Raw genomic sequence first — 14,677 nt, 5'->3', positions numbered from 1 at the left:
AATATGTTAGCAACAGTAGTTTATTACAGTGATTTAATATCGTGCCTATCCACGTACACATCACCAGTCACGTTTAATGAGCGCATTGTTTGGTTCAAACAATGCGCGTACAGTTGCGTACAGTTGGTAATACCTAAGAACATTGTGTGTGCAGAGTTGTTACTGTATATAATATAGGGGAGAGCAGGGACAGTTTAAATACTTTTTAATTAAACGTAATTTACAAAGCGATCATAACGCACTGAAAGCTAATAGTTTGTACCAACACCTGTCCTCTGTAAAATACAGTTGCATTTTCAGCTTTGAACAAAACCGTTCAGGAATTATTACAACAAAAGTGGGACGTGCGTTATGTTTCATTCGTCCCTCCTGGTGGGGACGATTAAAACAGCATGGGGCGACGAATGAAACATACAGTTTAAAGGTCCAATATGTAATATTTGTACTGTAATAAATCCAAAAATGACACCAATGCCTCATCAGATATTAAGGAAACATGTTAAACTGAAATACTATCTTTTCTGACAACAATGCTAATGTCAGTATTTTTTCTTTTTGAAATTTACATTCCGTGACGGAATTTCTGTTTGGCCCAGTTTGACAACCAGGCCGGGTTGCCAGATATATAAAAACGTAAACCCAGCGTGCTACAGCTATAACGGTAGTACAGCCATGAAAGCAGCAAAGAAACGAACAGGATAAATGGAGATAGATTCTACCCGACCTAAAAAAACAGTTGCGTGACCAGAGACGTAACAACCCCCTGGTAAATATTGGAGATGTATTTGAAAGATGGAGACAGCTTAGATCCCAAAAGGACGCAGAATTGGCTTATTTCCTCCTGAACAGGTAAGCATAGCTTCAGGCTAATTTATCACAGCCACTAGGGACGGGCATTTTAGGTCATTTCAACATTTGTGTACTCACATTGAATTATATAGCTAGAGTACCCGAGTTGGTTACTCGCAAAAACAATTGAGACATAGCCAGTGAAGTGATCCCGACTGGTCCTGGCTAACGCCGCCATGCTAACCCTGCTAACGTTACCGGGAGGACCAGGCAAGCGTGCCATGGCTGTTTACAACGTGTAGTTCCAACCCGGTCTCACGGCAGTTTGTGTAAATATCAACGTTATTCGTAATCTATTGATACGTGTTCACGGAGACGTTTTTCTCGTTTTTTACGTGTAAATGTCACGTTATTTTCTCGGTGAAAGGACGCCGAATGTCACGTTATTTTCTCGGGGAAAGGACGCCGGGAGGCGGCCGAAAAGGAAGCTCCATAAGCCGGGAGGCGCCCGCGAGGCGGCCCGCTGGGGACGCGCTGGATGAGGCGGCCGGGAGGCGGCAGATTGGTGTTGTCCGCCACGTAAAAACCGACAAAAACGTGTCAATAGATTAAAATAACGTCACATTTACACGAACTGCCATGAGACCGGGCTGTTCAGTCGGCATGGTGGTGGTATTTTTAGCGGTTCCTATTGTAATTCTAAGCCGAGGAAGTGTGCCTGACTGGCGTGTGGAGAGGACGGTGAGGCTGTTGTGTTTTTAGTGGTTCATACTGTAATTTTAAGCCGAAAAAGTGTGTCTGTCAGTTGCTTACAGAGCTCCGCGTGAGCACGGGCTTTTTTGTCAATATAGCCAGCATCTAACGTTAGCTACTCCGCTGTGCTGTGGAGTAATGTCTGGCTATGTGAGACTAGCATCTAACATTAGCTACTCCGCTGTGCTGTGGAGTAATGTCTGGCTATGTGAGACTAGCATCTAACGTTAGCTACTCTGCTGTCGTATATATCTATGCTCTGCTGTGCTGTGGAGTAATGTCTGGCTATGTGAGAAAAGCGTCTAGCAACATTGTTGTGAATGCTCAGCCTGGCAACCCCCCGTGAACTTCGAGTCTGGGCAGGAGGGGGCGGGGGAAACGACTCTCCAGTATTTTGAATTGGTAGTGCAGTAACTATTTTAACCGCTAGCTGCCAGTATTATATACAATATTACATATTGCACCTTTAAGCCATATAAACTTCCCACAACTTCAGTATTTTACTACATATCATGAATGGTAGGCTACTCCCAAAAGGTGTTATTTTAGATAGATTGTTGCTGGGCTATCGTGAATATCTGTTAACAACTCAATGCCGTCACCTTGAAGCGTGTATGAAGCGTTTTTTGAAATATCATGAATGATTCTGCCATTTTTATAGTGGCCCCCTACCTGGTGGGGCCCATTACGGTGGAAACCACATTAAATATTAATTTTATTAGGGGAGAGCCGGGACGATTGAAACGCGGGACGGATGAAACATTCCAGTTTTCTCCGAGTGCAATGATGATAGACAGACTTCCTAAAGGTCAAAACATAGAGCATGTTAACCTCAGCTAAATATCTTCCTGTTATTTCCATTTATCAAGGAGTTACAGGCCATAAACAAGTTTTGATGGTTGAAAGTATATCCCAGACAGCAAAATGTATTTGGGTCAGATTTGGACCAGGTCTTCATTAGCATTTGGCGCAGATCCGCTAAACGGACCTGGGCCGGGCTCATCCGTTCCAACGGCCCAATACCGGAACAGGTTGGAATTACGGATCAGAGACAGGCCCAGTACAGTTGTTAATGCCATGGCGTGTGGTGCGGATCTGGCCCAGACTCATAGGCTATTTTACATCTGGGGCTCATCTGGCCCTGATCTGTGATTCATATTTAGGCTATCAGACAATTAAGGCCAAAACAAATACCCACAAAATTTGTAATTTTCAAAAAAATAAATATATTTTTTATTTTAAAAAGGCAAAAGAGAAAACTAGCCTACAGCATGAACAACCATCTGACGTGAATCCAGATGCACAAAAAGACAATACAAACCAATACAATCAAAACTCAAAGACAAGAAAAAAGACAAAAAGTATATGATTAAAGATCAATGTTAATTATTCAAATTACAAAAAAATACAAAACCAAGTAAAACCTAATGTGAACACTGCACCTACTGTATATGTACTGCTCATTAGTTGGGTGAGACCGGGCACGGCGGCCACCCCCGCAGTCGCAAGGCAGATTAAACCATCTGATGGCTATAGATTTATCTCCGTGTCAGTGGCTTTGTCTTCCTCACTGCTCCTGTAAGACGTAGCCTACAAAAAGCACACAAAGAAAAGAAACAAACAGTATTGATTAAATATTCAAAGATTATTTATTACATGACATAAAATGCTTGCACAAATAAATATTAATAGGCTAAATGTGAAAAAAAAACTTAAAACTTAAGTGGTGTGTAGTGAGTGAATGAGTGAGAGAGTGGTGATTAAGTGAAAGGCATCTATATAGGCTACTTACGAGCCATAGGCTACTGGCCTTGCCATCTCACTGAATTAGTTTTTATTGTTAGGGCAACTACAGACAAAAGACTGGTTAGCCTAGTGGGTAGCGCTAACAAACGATTTTGCAGCTAACACACAATGGACACGATATTCAGTAGGCTAGATTTGGTGAATAATAAGCAAAGATCACCGATTCAGCCTTAAAGCCTATGTTCACATTAGTTGTGGATGTTTAAAAGAACTATAGCCTACTACAAGCATATAGGCTAGGCTAATATCCTACCCAGCTTGTCTGACACGTCTCAGGTTGTCAGAATGTCAGTGTAAACTAAATTTGTAAACTTTTGTTGTTGATGTTTAGCCTATAGGCCTACATATTTAACAGATTAACATGACATCAACAGCAGTTTACTTGTATAATGCACTTATCAATAATCACAAAGACGGTGCAGCCTGCAATCTTCCTCTCTGCATTTCAAATAGAGTTGCGGGTTTATGCAGGAAGAAAGTGTTCAGTTAGTTGTGGCACGTCTGGTCTGCGCAGCTCCCGTGGATCCGACCCGCACTCGCCGGGCGGGCTTGTGGCACGTCTGGTCTGCGGGTCGACTTTTCCCGTTATCCTATGGTAGAGTTTAGATTCTCGGCCCGAGCCCGACTCGAGCCCGACCAGAGGTCGGGTCGGGCTTGGGCCGTTATTTTCCGCCACTATCCTCGGGCCGGGCTGGGCCCGGGCCGGACCCTTGATCAAGCGATTTTATTTATTTATTTATTTTTTGTAAAGCCTAATTGGGTGGGAGAAAGCTATGCCATAATCAGAAATATTATAAATATATATAAGTGTAACACCCCAACCCCCCTATAATGCCTAAGCTGCAATAGTTGACTTTAGACTGGAATGATGAGGTGTTGGGGTTCGTTTTCTGAAGGTAGCTACCATGAAGGTTTACCTATTTCGGGTTGCTAGTATATACACTACACTACCGTTACCCATGCAGTCTTTTGTACTATATTAAAATAACTGACCCCAGACAACTCTTTAACAAACAAAAAAAACTGTATTATATATTACTGGAAGACAACTTAAACATACAAATAATAGTCAGCAGTTATATTAAATAAACACAAAATATACATATATAACACAAATCACACCCTTACAGCAGTGTTAAGGTCTGGCTAACTTACTCAAACCCTACTAACTAAAATGGTACCACACTTGCGTGCGCGCACGCACGCCCACCCACACAGAGGGAGAGAAAAAAAAGAAAAACGTGGCAGGCCTGATAGTAGCTCGCTTGCGTAGAGTCGGTCAGAACGTTATCTTCGGTGGAACAAGCACACAGAAATCCAACTTACAGTCAGCGGCCAGTCCAAGAAACACAGTTCCAAAACGAGAATGAAAAAAAAACCATCCACCAGCGGCAGCAGAGTCCTCCTCAGCAGAAACACACAGTCGTCCTCTGAATCAGCACTCCCCGCCGTTAGCTCCAGCGTTAGCCATGAACACTCGCACCAAGTTTGCTGCACAAACGTCTGCCAAACAAGTGTAGTGCCGTAGTGTCCAGCTCTCCGTCCTCGCCACTCTTGTGTCTCTTAGTGTCTCTCAATAATTCTCAATGTCTCTCCGTCTTTTCTTTTTACTCCTCTCAACTTTTGCCGTTCTCTCTCCGTCAGCTACTTCCTACCCTCTCCGCCCTTTTTCTCCGGTTCTTCTTCCAACAACAAAAAACCAAGAACCCCTCCCTCACACATTCACTTCCTCACTTTCAACCATTCACCACACATGACACTGACTGACAACTAAACTGACTAATCAATAAAACACTTCAAAATAAAGGCACAATACGTGTAAATATTATTCAGTTTACACCACTGTTAAGTTTCAAAACCATTTAGAACGTGTATATTAACTTCTATTTTTTAAAGTCTTACTAAGTAATGTATAATTCAAAACTAAAGTGTTTAGGCTCTCAGTTAACACCTTTTTATTTCTCTTTTAAAACTAAAATACTTTCAGTTAAATTGCATTAATAACATTTTTGTTTCCTAAACGTAATTTATACATAAAGTAACCGGTTTGAATCCCTCAGATTTAGACCAGGGCTACACCAGCTATATAAAAGTAACAAATGTGTACAAAAGTTAGGCTGCAGTTACAAAATGCAACACGTGTCATGCGCGGAGTCTCCCCTCTACTCGCACGCATCACACCGGGCCTGCTGTGCTGAATAAACAAACAGCGCAGTTTACATGCTTCGTCCTTGTTGCATTATTCTAAACAGATTTCTGCAGTTCAAACAACTCGGAATTGTAGTTGAGAACGTCAGTTATAACGGCTAAAAAAGTTTAAAAAGTGTCGGTTTAAATCGGGCTCGGGCTCATCATTACAGTTAATGTGTCGGGCCGGGCCGGGCTCGGACACAACGTGCTCGGGCTCGGGCTGGGTCGGGTTTGATTTTCTGGGCTGATCTAAGCTCTATCCTATGGAGACTGATGGGCTGTGGGTTGCACTTATTTGGATGTGCAGTGACTTAACCCACGTAAAAACCTAGTGAAATGACATTTCCACAATAGAAACATGATATAAATGGGAAAATGTACTGTTCTAGCTATAAAAATGGCAGAATCATCCACAGTGCATGATATTTCAAAAACCGCTTCATACACGCTTCACCATGACGGCAATAGTGGTTAACAGATATTCACGAAGACGTATAGCCCAGCAACAATCTATCTAAAATAACACCTTTTGGGAGTAGCCTACCATTCATGATATGTAGTAAAATACTGAAATTGTGGGAAGTTTATATGGCTTAAACTGTATGTTTCATTCGTCCCCCCCCATGCTGTTTAAATTGTTCCCACCAGGAGGGACGAATGAAACATAACGCACGTCCCACTTTTGCTGTAATAATTCCTGAACGGTTTTGTTCAAAGCTGAAAATGCAACTGTATTTGACAGAGGACAGGTGTAGGTTGCTAGTGACTATATATATGCTTTCAGTGCGATATGATCGCTTTGTAAATTACATTTAATAAAAAAGTATTTAAACTCCAGACATTATATCCAGACATTTTGGAAAGAGGTTCATTCTGTGGTTCAGGAGGTCATCGGTAGACAGTTTACATTATCCCCATCATTATATCTGTTAAACCATACTTTGGAGAAAAATCTTGATGCGGACACCAAATATCTGTTGATAATTCTTTCATTTCTAGCTAAAAAATTTATTTTACTGAAGTGGTCTGCCCCACAAGTCCCAACGGTTGGTATGTGGTTGTCACAGATATCGTCTCTTCTCCCTTTAGAGAAACTGACTTATGACCTCAATCATAATTCCGACAGATTTTGGAGTCTTTGGAGACCACTGCATTCCTTCTTGCAGAGACTCTGACTTCACTGTGTTTGGTTTAATCTGTATTTTCTCAGTTATTTATTTCTTGTACAGTAGGCTACTGTTTTTTGTTGTATTTTTTCTCTCCATACTTCTTTGATCTCAGTTTTAAGACAACACAGCGTCTGTTGTTCGTTTTGGGTGGTATTTTTCTGTTGTATGTTTTTGTAAAGTATATATACTTTTTTTCTGTTGTTGTGTTTGTTAAACTCAAAAATCAATAAAAAAAAGTATTTAAACTGTCCCTGCTCTCCCCTATATAATATAGTGCTAACAGTAACAACTCTGCACACACAATTAGTTCTTAGGTTAACTATTACCAACTGTATTGAACCAAACAATGCGCTCATTAAACGTGACTGGTGATGTGTACGTGGATAGGCACGATATTAAATCACTGTAATAAACTACTGTTGCTAACATATTTCTTTCGGTCCAGGTTTATATAAGCCTATTTATTGATTGATTTTTTTTGTTCTAACGTTACTCTGGTATAACGTTATGCTGCATATTATGAACGTTCTAAAAGATTGGCTTTTATTTTATAGGCCATATGTACTATTACTTCCGGGTCACGTGGCCAACCTGTCTTTCTTTTAATGTAGATATTCAAACGGAGAAATGAAAAAAGGAATTTCAAAAAACCAAAATCGGACCGTTATTTGAATTTGATTTAGTCGTTTTTCGTTTTTGGATTCAGAAACCAAAAACGGAGAACGGCTCTTTTTTTACCGTTTCTTTGTTTTTGGTTTGTGGTTCAAACGAAAAAACAAACTATCAAAACGTACACGGTTGCCCTGAACCCATCCATCCATCCATCCATCTTCGTCCGCTTATCCGGTGTCGGGTCGCGGGGGGAGCAGCTCCAGCAGGGGACCCCAAACTTCCCTTTCCCGAGCAACATTAACCAGCTCCGACTGGGGGATCCCGAGGCGTTCCCAGGCCAGGTTGGAGATATAATCCCTCCACCTAGTCCTGGGTCTTCCCCGAGGCCTCCTCCCAGCTGGACGTGCCTGGAACACCTCCCCCGAGGCGCCCCAGGGGGCATCCTTACCAGATGCCCGAACCACCTCAACTGGCTCCTTTCGACGCAAAGGCACAGTGGCTCTACTCCGAGCTCCTCACGGATGACTGAGCTTCTCACCCTATCTCTAAAGGGAGAGCGCCAGCCACCCTCCTGAGGAAACCCATTTTCGCCGCTTGTACCCTGGATCTCGTTCTTTCGGTATGACCCAGCCTTCATGACCATAGGTGAGGGTAGGAACGAAAACTGACCGGTAGATCGAGAGCTTTGCCTTCTGGCTCAGCTCTCTTTTCGTCAACAACGGTGCGATAGATGGAATGTAATACCGCACCCGCCGCCGATTCTCCGACCAATCTCCGGCTCCATTGTCCCCTCACTTCGCGAACAAAACCCCAAGGTACTTGAACTCCTTCACTTGGGGTAAGGACTCATTCCCTACCTGGAGAAGGCATTCCATCGGTTTCCTGCTGAGAACCATGGCCTCCGATTTAGAGGTGCTGATCCTCATCCCAACGCTGCCACACTTTCGGCTGCGAACCGATCCAGTGAGTGCTGAAGGTCGCAGGCCGATGATGCCATCAGGACCACATCATCTGCAAAAAGCAGCGATGAGATCCCCTCCCCACCCCGACTACGCCTCGATATCCTGTCCATAAATATTACAAACAGGATTGGTGACAAAGCGCAGCCCTGGCGGAGGCCAACCCTCACCTGAAACGAGTCCGACTTACTGCCGAGAACCCGGACACAGCTCTCACTTTGGTCGTACAGAGATTGGATGGCCCTGAGTAGAGACCCCCTCACCCCATACTCCCGCAGCACCTCCCACAGTATCTCCGGGGGGCCCGGTCATACGCCTTCTCCAAATCCACAAAACACATGTAGACCGGTTGGGCATACTCCCAGGCCCCCTCCAGGATCCTGCGAGAGTGAAGAGCTGGTCCGTTGTTCCAACGACCAGGGCCGGAATCCGCATTGTTCCTCCTCAACCTGAGGTTCGGCTTCGAACGGCCGAACCCTCCTTTCTCCAGCACGTTAGGTAACTTTACCAGGGGAGGCTGAGAAGTGTGATACCCCTGTAATTGGCACACACCCTCTGGTCCCCCTTTTTAAAAAGGGGAACCACCACCCCGGTCTGCCACTCCTTTGGCACTGTTCCAGACTTCCACGCAATGTTGAAGAGACGTGTCAACCAGGACAGCCCCTCCACACCCAGAGCCTTGAGCATTTCTGGACGGATCTCATCAATCCCCGGGGCTTTGCCACTGTGGAGTTGTTTGACTACATCAGTGACTTCCGCCCGGGAAATCGACGACAATCCCCCGTCATCCTCCAGCTCTGCCTCTAACATAGAGGGCGTATTAGTCGGATTCAGGAGTTCCTCAAAATGCTCCTTCCACCGCCCTATTACCTCCTCAGTTGAGGTCAACAGTGTCCCATCCTTACTGTACACAGCTTGGATGGTTCCCTTCCCCTCTCGAGGGTGGCGAACAGTTTTCCAGAAGCACTTTGGTGCCGACCCGAAGAGTCCTTCTCCATGTCTTCTCCAAACTTCTCCCCACACCCGCTGCTTTGCCTCTTTCACGGCAGAGGCTGCAGCCCTTCGGCGCCCGGAGCCTTCGATTTCGCCGCAACTGCCTCCGGAGTCCTCTGGGATAACATATCCCGGAAAGACTCCTTCTTCAGTCGGACGGCTTCCCTGACCACCGGTGTCCACCACGGTGTTCGGTGTTACCGCCCCTTGAGGCACCTAAGACCCTAAGACCACAGCTCCTGCGCCGCAGCTTCAGCAATGGAAACTTTGAACATTGTCCACTCTGGTTCAATGCCCCCAGCCTCCACAGGGATGCCGCGAAAGCTCCGCCCGGAGGTGCGAGTTGAAAGTCCGTTGGACAAGGGCCTCCTCCAGACGTTCCCAATTTACCCGCACTACACGTTTGGGCTTACCAGGTCTGTCCAGAGTCTTCCCCCACCCCTGACCCAACTCACCACCAGATGGTGATCGGTTGACAGCTCTGCCCCTCTCTTCACCCGGTGTGTCCAAAACATACGGCCTCAGATCAGATGAAACGGGAAAAAAAACTATGGGTGAAAACTTTTTATATTTTTAGATCAGGAGGCCGTTCCTCCCAATCACGCCTCTCCAGGTGTCTCCATCATTGCCGCGTGCGTTGAAGTCCCCCACAGAACAATGGAGTCCCCACTGGCGCCCCATGCAGGACTCCACTCAAGGTCTCCAAGAAGGCCGAATACTCCGAACTCCTGTTTGGTGCATATGCACAAACAACAGTCAGAGTTTTCCCCCAAACCCCGCAGGCGTAGGGGAGGCGACCCTCGTCCACACGGGAAAGTAACGCATCCAGCGGCTCAGCCGGGGGCTTGTTAGTATCCCCACCCCCGCCGGGCGCACACCCTGAGCAACTCCGGAGAAAAAAAGAGTCCAACCCTATCCAGGAGTACGGTTCCAGAACCGAGACTGTGCGTAGAGGTAAGCCCCACCAGATCTAACCCGGTGGCGCCACCTCCCGCACCAGTTCCGGCTCCTTCCCCCACAGAGAGGTGACGTTCCACGTCCCCAAGAGCCAGCGTCTGCTGCCCGGGTCTGGTCCGTCGAGGCCCCTGACCTTCACTGCCACCCATGTGGCAGCGCGCGCCCAAGCGGTTCCTTCCCACAGGTGGTGGGCCCATGGGCTGGAGAGATGGGAGCCACGTAGCTTGTTCGGGCTGTGCCCGGCCGGGCTCCGTGGCAAACCCGGCCCCCCGCGCCGCCCGACGAGCCCGCCCGTCTGGGCCTGGCTCCAGACGGGGGCCCCGGGCTTCCTCCGGGCAGGGTCACTCCATTTCTACCTTGTTTTTCCATTGGGGTTTTTGAACCATTCTTTGTCTGGCCCCTCACCTGAGACCACTTTGCCTTGGGAGACCCTACCAGGAGCACAAAGCTCCAGACAACACAGCCCTCAGGTTCACAGAGACACTGAACCATAGACAGTATATAAGAAGGGCTGAACAATTATGACAACACATACAAAGAAATGTCATGACAGAAAATGTTATAGCGTAAGGTCCGTGTACTTTTTCGTTCATTCGATTTTCATTTCATAAACAGGTATTAAAAAACAAAAAACGAATGGTTATTTGATTTTCGTTTTAAAATACGATATTTGAAATTGAAATACAATGCGTTTTTCTTTTCATGGTCGAAATGGGATGGGAGAAATTTAAAATATGCTGTGATTTTCATTTTCTATTTTATATAACAAAAATAAAATCACTCGAAAACAAACGCGAAAAAGGCTTGTTTTTATATTCAGAGACCGGATGTTGTTATTTCCAAGGCAACAGCGCCAACCTAGCCTACCAGTGTTCAGCCCAGGCCAAAATTACTTTGGAAACCTAGCTATACTCTTGATAATCCTTGGGGGATTTTATTTCATAATGTCACATGTATTTATTACCCTCTCTCCCTGCCTCCCTGTCTCTACCCACCGCAGACAACTTCACCCCGAGAGAGCCAACCAGCGCGAGCAAATAGACTTTCGGTTCACGGCTGTAACGTTACCGTTACGCCACTGTTAACAATCACAGCAAACGTTCTGTTGCTGCCGTTAAGCTTGCTGATCTGGCAGAGAGTCACCGGGGGTTCGAGATCAGATCATAGGGATCAGACCTCCGGTGCTGGGTCTAATATTCTAATATTAGCTGCTGCTGCAGCTAGCTAGCAGCTAGCCACCAGCCCTGTGACCTCGGTCCTCGCGGTTCGCTCCCGGGACTGACTCTGCAGAGCTGGCGTTACCCGCTCTATGATCAATAAGCAATGATCAAGGATTACCAAATTTCTCTCTCATATTGCTCCTCATAACCACTGAAAACTGTCAAAAATCTAACCCAGAGTACAATTATTATGGACGTTAGCTGACATTAAGGATTTCTGCTTCATTAAGGGAAATTGTAAGGAAAAAGCTTAACGTGGTTAACCATTAAGCTTTTTCACGTTAAGCGATTTTTTGATCACTGTTTATAAACAGTGATCAAAAAATCTAACCCAAAGTCGTTATGGACGTTATCTGACTGATAACTGACTGATATCTGATTGATCATTGTTTAGGTATATTAAAGTTAAGCTTTTTCACGTTAAGTGTTTTAGAATGTCCCGGCTGCAGCTGAGGGAATCTGTAGCCTATAACTTCCGTTTTTTGCCCCCCTTTACATAAATATACATATGGCTATGAAATAGATCATGAAATACAGGCTTTGGTCATAATAGTTCAATAGCCTACATACATAGCCTATACATGTATGTTTTACTATGTATTTCGAGTGACTTTTATTTATTCCATCTATTTATATGCACGTTATATTTAAGGGAAGTTTGGTTATCTCACAGACTCAGACTAAAAGCAGCAGCAAGCCTGCCTGACATCAGTGCATCATAGCATATCACTATCTGCAAATAAAATAAAATATGAATAAATCACGAGCGCGGCAGATTCCCAGCTCAGCTAGAGCGGGTAACGCCAGCTCTGCAGACGGACCAGAGTCAGTCAACACCGGGGAGCGAACCGCGAGGACCGAGGTCACAGGGCTGGTGGCTACCTGCTAGCTAGCTGCAACAGCAGCTAATATTAGAATAGACCCAGCACCGGATGTCTGATCCCCATGATCTGATCCCGAACCGCCGGTGACTCTGCCAGATCAGCAACAGAACGTTTGCTGGGATTGTTAACGGTGGCTGTGCGGTAACGCGTTACAGCCGTGGAATGAAAGTCTGTTTCCTCAGCTGGTTCGATTGGGGGAAGTTGTCTGCGGCGGGTAGAGACAGAGAGTCAGAGGGAGACAGGGAGAGAGGGGAATAAATACATGTGGCATTATGAAATAAAATTCCCCCCAAGCATTATCTAGAGCACAGGTTTCCAAAGTAATTTTAGCCTGGGCTAAAAGCAACACTGGTAGGCTATGCTGGCGCTGTTGCCTTGGAAATGACAACATCCGGTCTCTGAATATGAAAAAACAAACCTTTTTTCATTTCTATTTCCGAGTGATTTTATTTTTGTTATATGAAATAGAAAATGAAAATCACAGCATATTTTTAATTTCTCCCATCCCCTTTTGACCATGAAAAGGAAAATAATGCCTTGTATTTCAATTTCAATTGTTGTATTTTAAAATGAAAATCAAATAACCATTCGTTTTTTGTTTTTTAAGTCTGTTTATGAAATGAAAATCGAATGAACGAAAAAGTACACGGACCGCGTAAAACCTTAAACCTTGAGTTAACCACATTGCTTTTTATGAACTTGTTTTAATTAGTGGTGGAAGAAGTATTAGTATAAGTGAGATATTTTACTCAGCCTTAAGTAAACTAATAACCAATACTACTGTAAGTAGCCTACTAATGCATAGGCCTACTGCATTCAAAATGTTATATTCTTTTAAAAATAGCCTACAAAAGTATTATCATCAAAATATTCCAAAATTTGGCACCAACCCATTACCCATGAGCATAAAAAAGCACAGAGTCACCTATCACATCCAAAAAACAATGTATCTTTTAAGAATGTGGATAAATATTCAATCTGAAAACCCTGTTTGGAACAAAAATAAAATCATCAATCACACAGATACAACAATCAATTTGAATTCACATGGACACCACACAAAACTGAAATCCCCCCAATAATTAACTGTAAGTCAGAAAATTCAACATTCCTTTAATTAACAGAGCATGAAAGAATGATAATGTTTATATAAAAACAACATAAAAATACAAGAATACAAAAACAATAAAAAAAAAACTCTTCCTTCTAAACTGCATAGCACAAATATAATCGTAATATAGATGTGGCAATAGAAAGAAAATAATGACATACAGAAAAATGTTTTAACATGTTCTATAACTTCCATCTGTGATTTGTGCCATAGGCACACCAGCAGAGTTTGTTGGAGGCGGACGGCTGACCATCTGACGAGCTTGCTGGAGCAGCTGTCTGAGCTGAGCAGGAATATCTTCATTTCCATGGAGGTAAACCAGAGGGTTGAGAACACTGTTCAGACACACAAAGCCACGACATATCTGATGAGCAATGTAGACTCCATTAGACCATTCACAGCATATGTTCTGTCTTTGCAGAACTCTTGACCAGAGGTTGAGGTTCTTCAGTACATGATAGGGGATGTAACAAACAGAGAAGAGAAGAATCACGATGAACAACAACTTCAAGCTTCTCTGTTTCAGTACCTTGTCAGTGGTATTTGTGCGGCAGAGAACGACAATCACATGTCCATAGCAGCCCAGTGTGATGAGCAATGGGATACAAAACCCAGTGAGTGTCCATCCAAGGCTGTATTTAATGTAATCATCCACATAGCTGTCAGAGGTGGTATCAAAGCATTTCTCAGTGTTGTTTCCAAATGCTTTGCTGTAGAACATGTCCGGAAGACTTTGAACGCTGACTAAAAACCAAACCATGACTGAGATCCCCACAGAGTGAGTCAGAGTTAATCTTCCCATCACTCTCACTGGATGGACAATAGCCAGGTACCTGTACACACTTATACAAGTAAGGAACCCGATACTGCCATATAAATTCAGGTTGAAGCAGAATCTTGTTAACTTGCAGAATGTGTCTCCGAAGATCCATGTTCTCTTTAAAACATGGTACACTACCAACAATGGGAGTGTGAGCAGGTACAGAATATCAGCAAGTCCGAGATTGAGAACAAAAACATTGATGATCTTTAGTTTCTTCCAGTTGTGCAGCAAAGACTTTAATCCCCATCCATTAGCTACCAGACCAATGATGAAGACTAAGATGTAAACAGGAGGCAGGAATCGGCCTGTAAACTCAAAGCTGATGCTATAAAAAGAGGTGTTCTTCATTCTGTCTCCCTAAAAGCAGCAAATACTTTGAAGCAAGTGCGCTATGGTGCAGAACAGTTAAAG

At 44.3% G+C, this 14,677-nt stretch overlaps 1 protein-coding gene across 1 annotated transcript; it reads right to left on the bottom strand.

The window, feature by feature from the left end:
* Nucleotides 1-13,568: 13,568 nt before the first annotated feature.
* LOC120559918 (P2Y purinoceptor 1-like) lies at nucleotides 13,569-14,628 on the bottom strand. The gene has a single exon (XM_039802014.1). It carries the CDS (start codon nucleotides 14,612-14,614, stop codon nucleotides 13,616-13,618), a length of 999 nt encoding a protein of 332 aa, XP_039657948.1. The 5' UTR covers nucleotides 14,615-14,628; the 3' UTR covers nucleotides 13,569-13,615.
* Between the last annotated feature and the right edge of the window lie 49 nt (nucleotides 14,629-14,677).

This window comes from Perca fluviatilis, chromosome 5 (genome assembly GCF_010015445.1).
Source record: "Perca fluviatilis chromosome 5, GENO_Pfluv_1.0, whole genome shotgun sequence".
Classification (NCBI taxonomy): domain Eukaryota; kingdom Metazoa; phylum Chordata; class Actinopteri; order Perciformes; family Percidae; genus Perca; species Perca fluviatilis.
The sequence above is the reverse complement of the archived record's forward strand: the minus strand, read 5'-3'. Positions and strand labels throughout refer to the sequence as shown.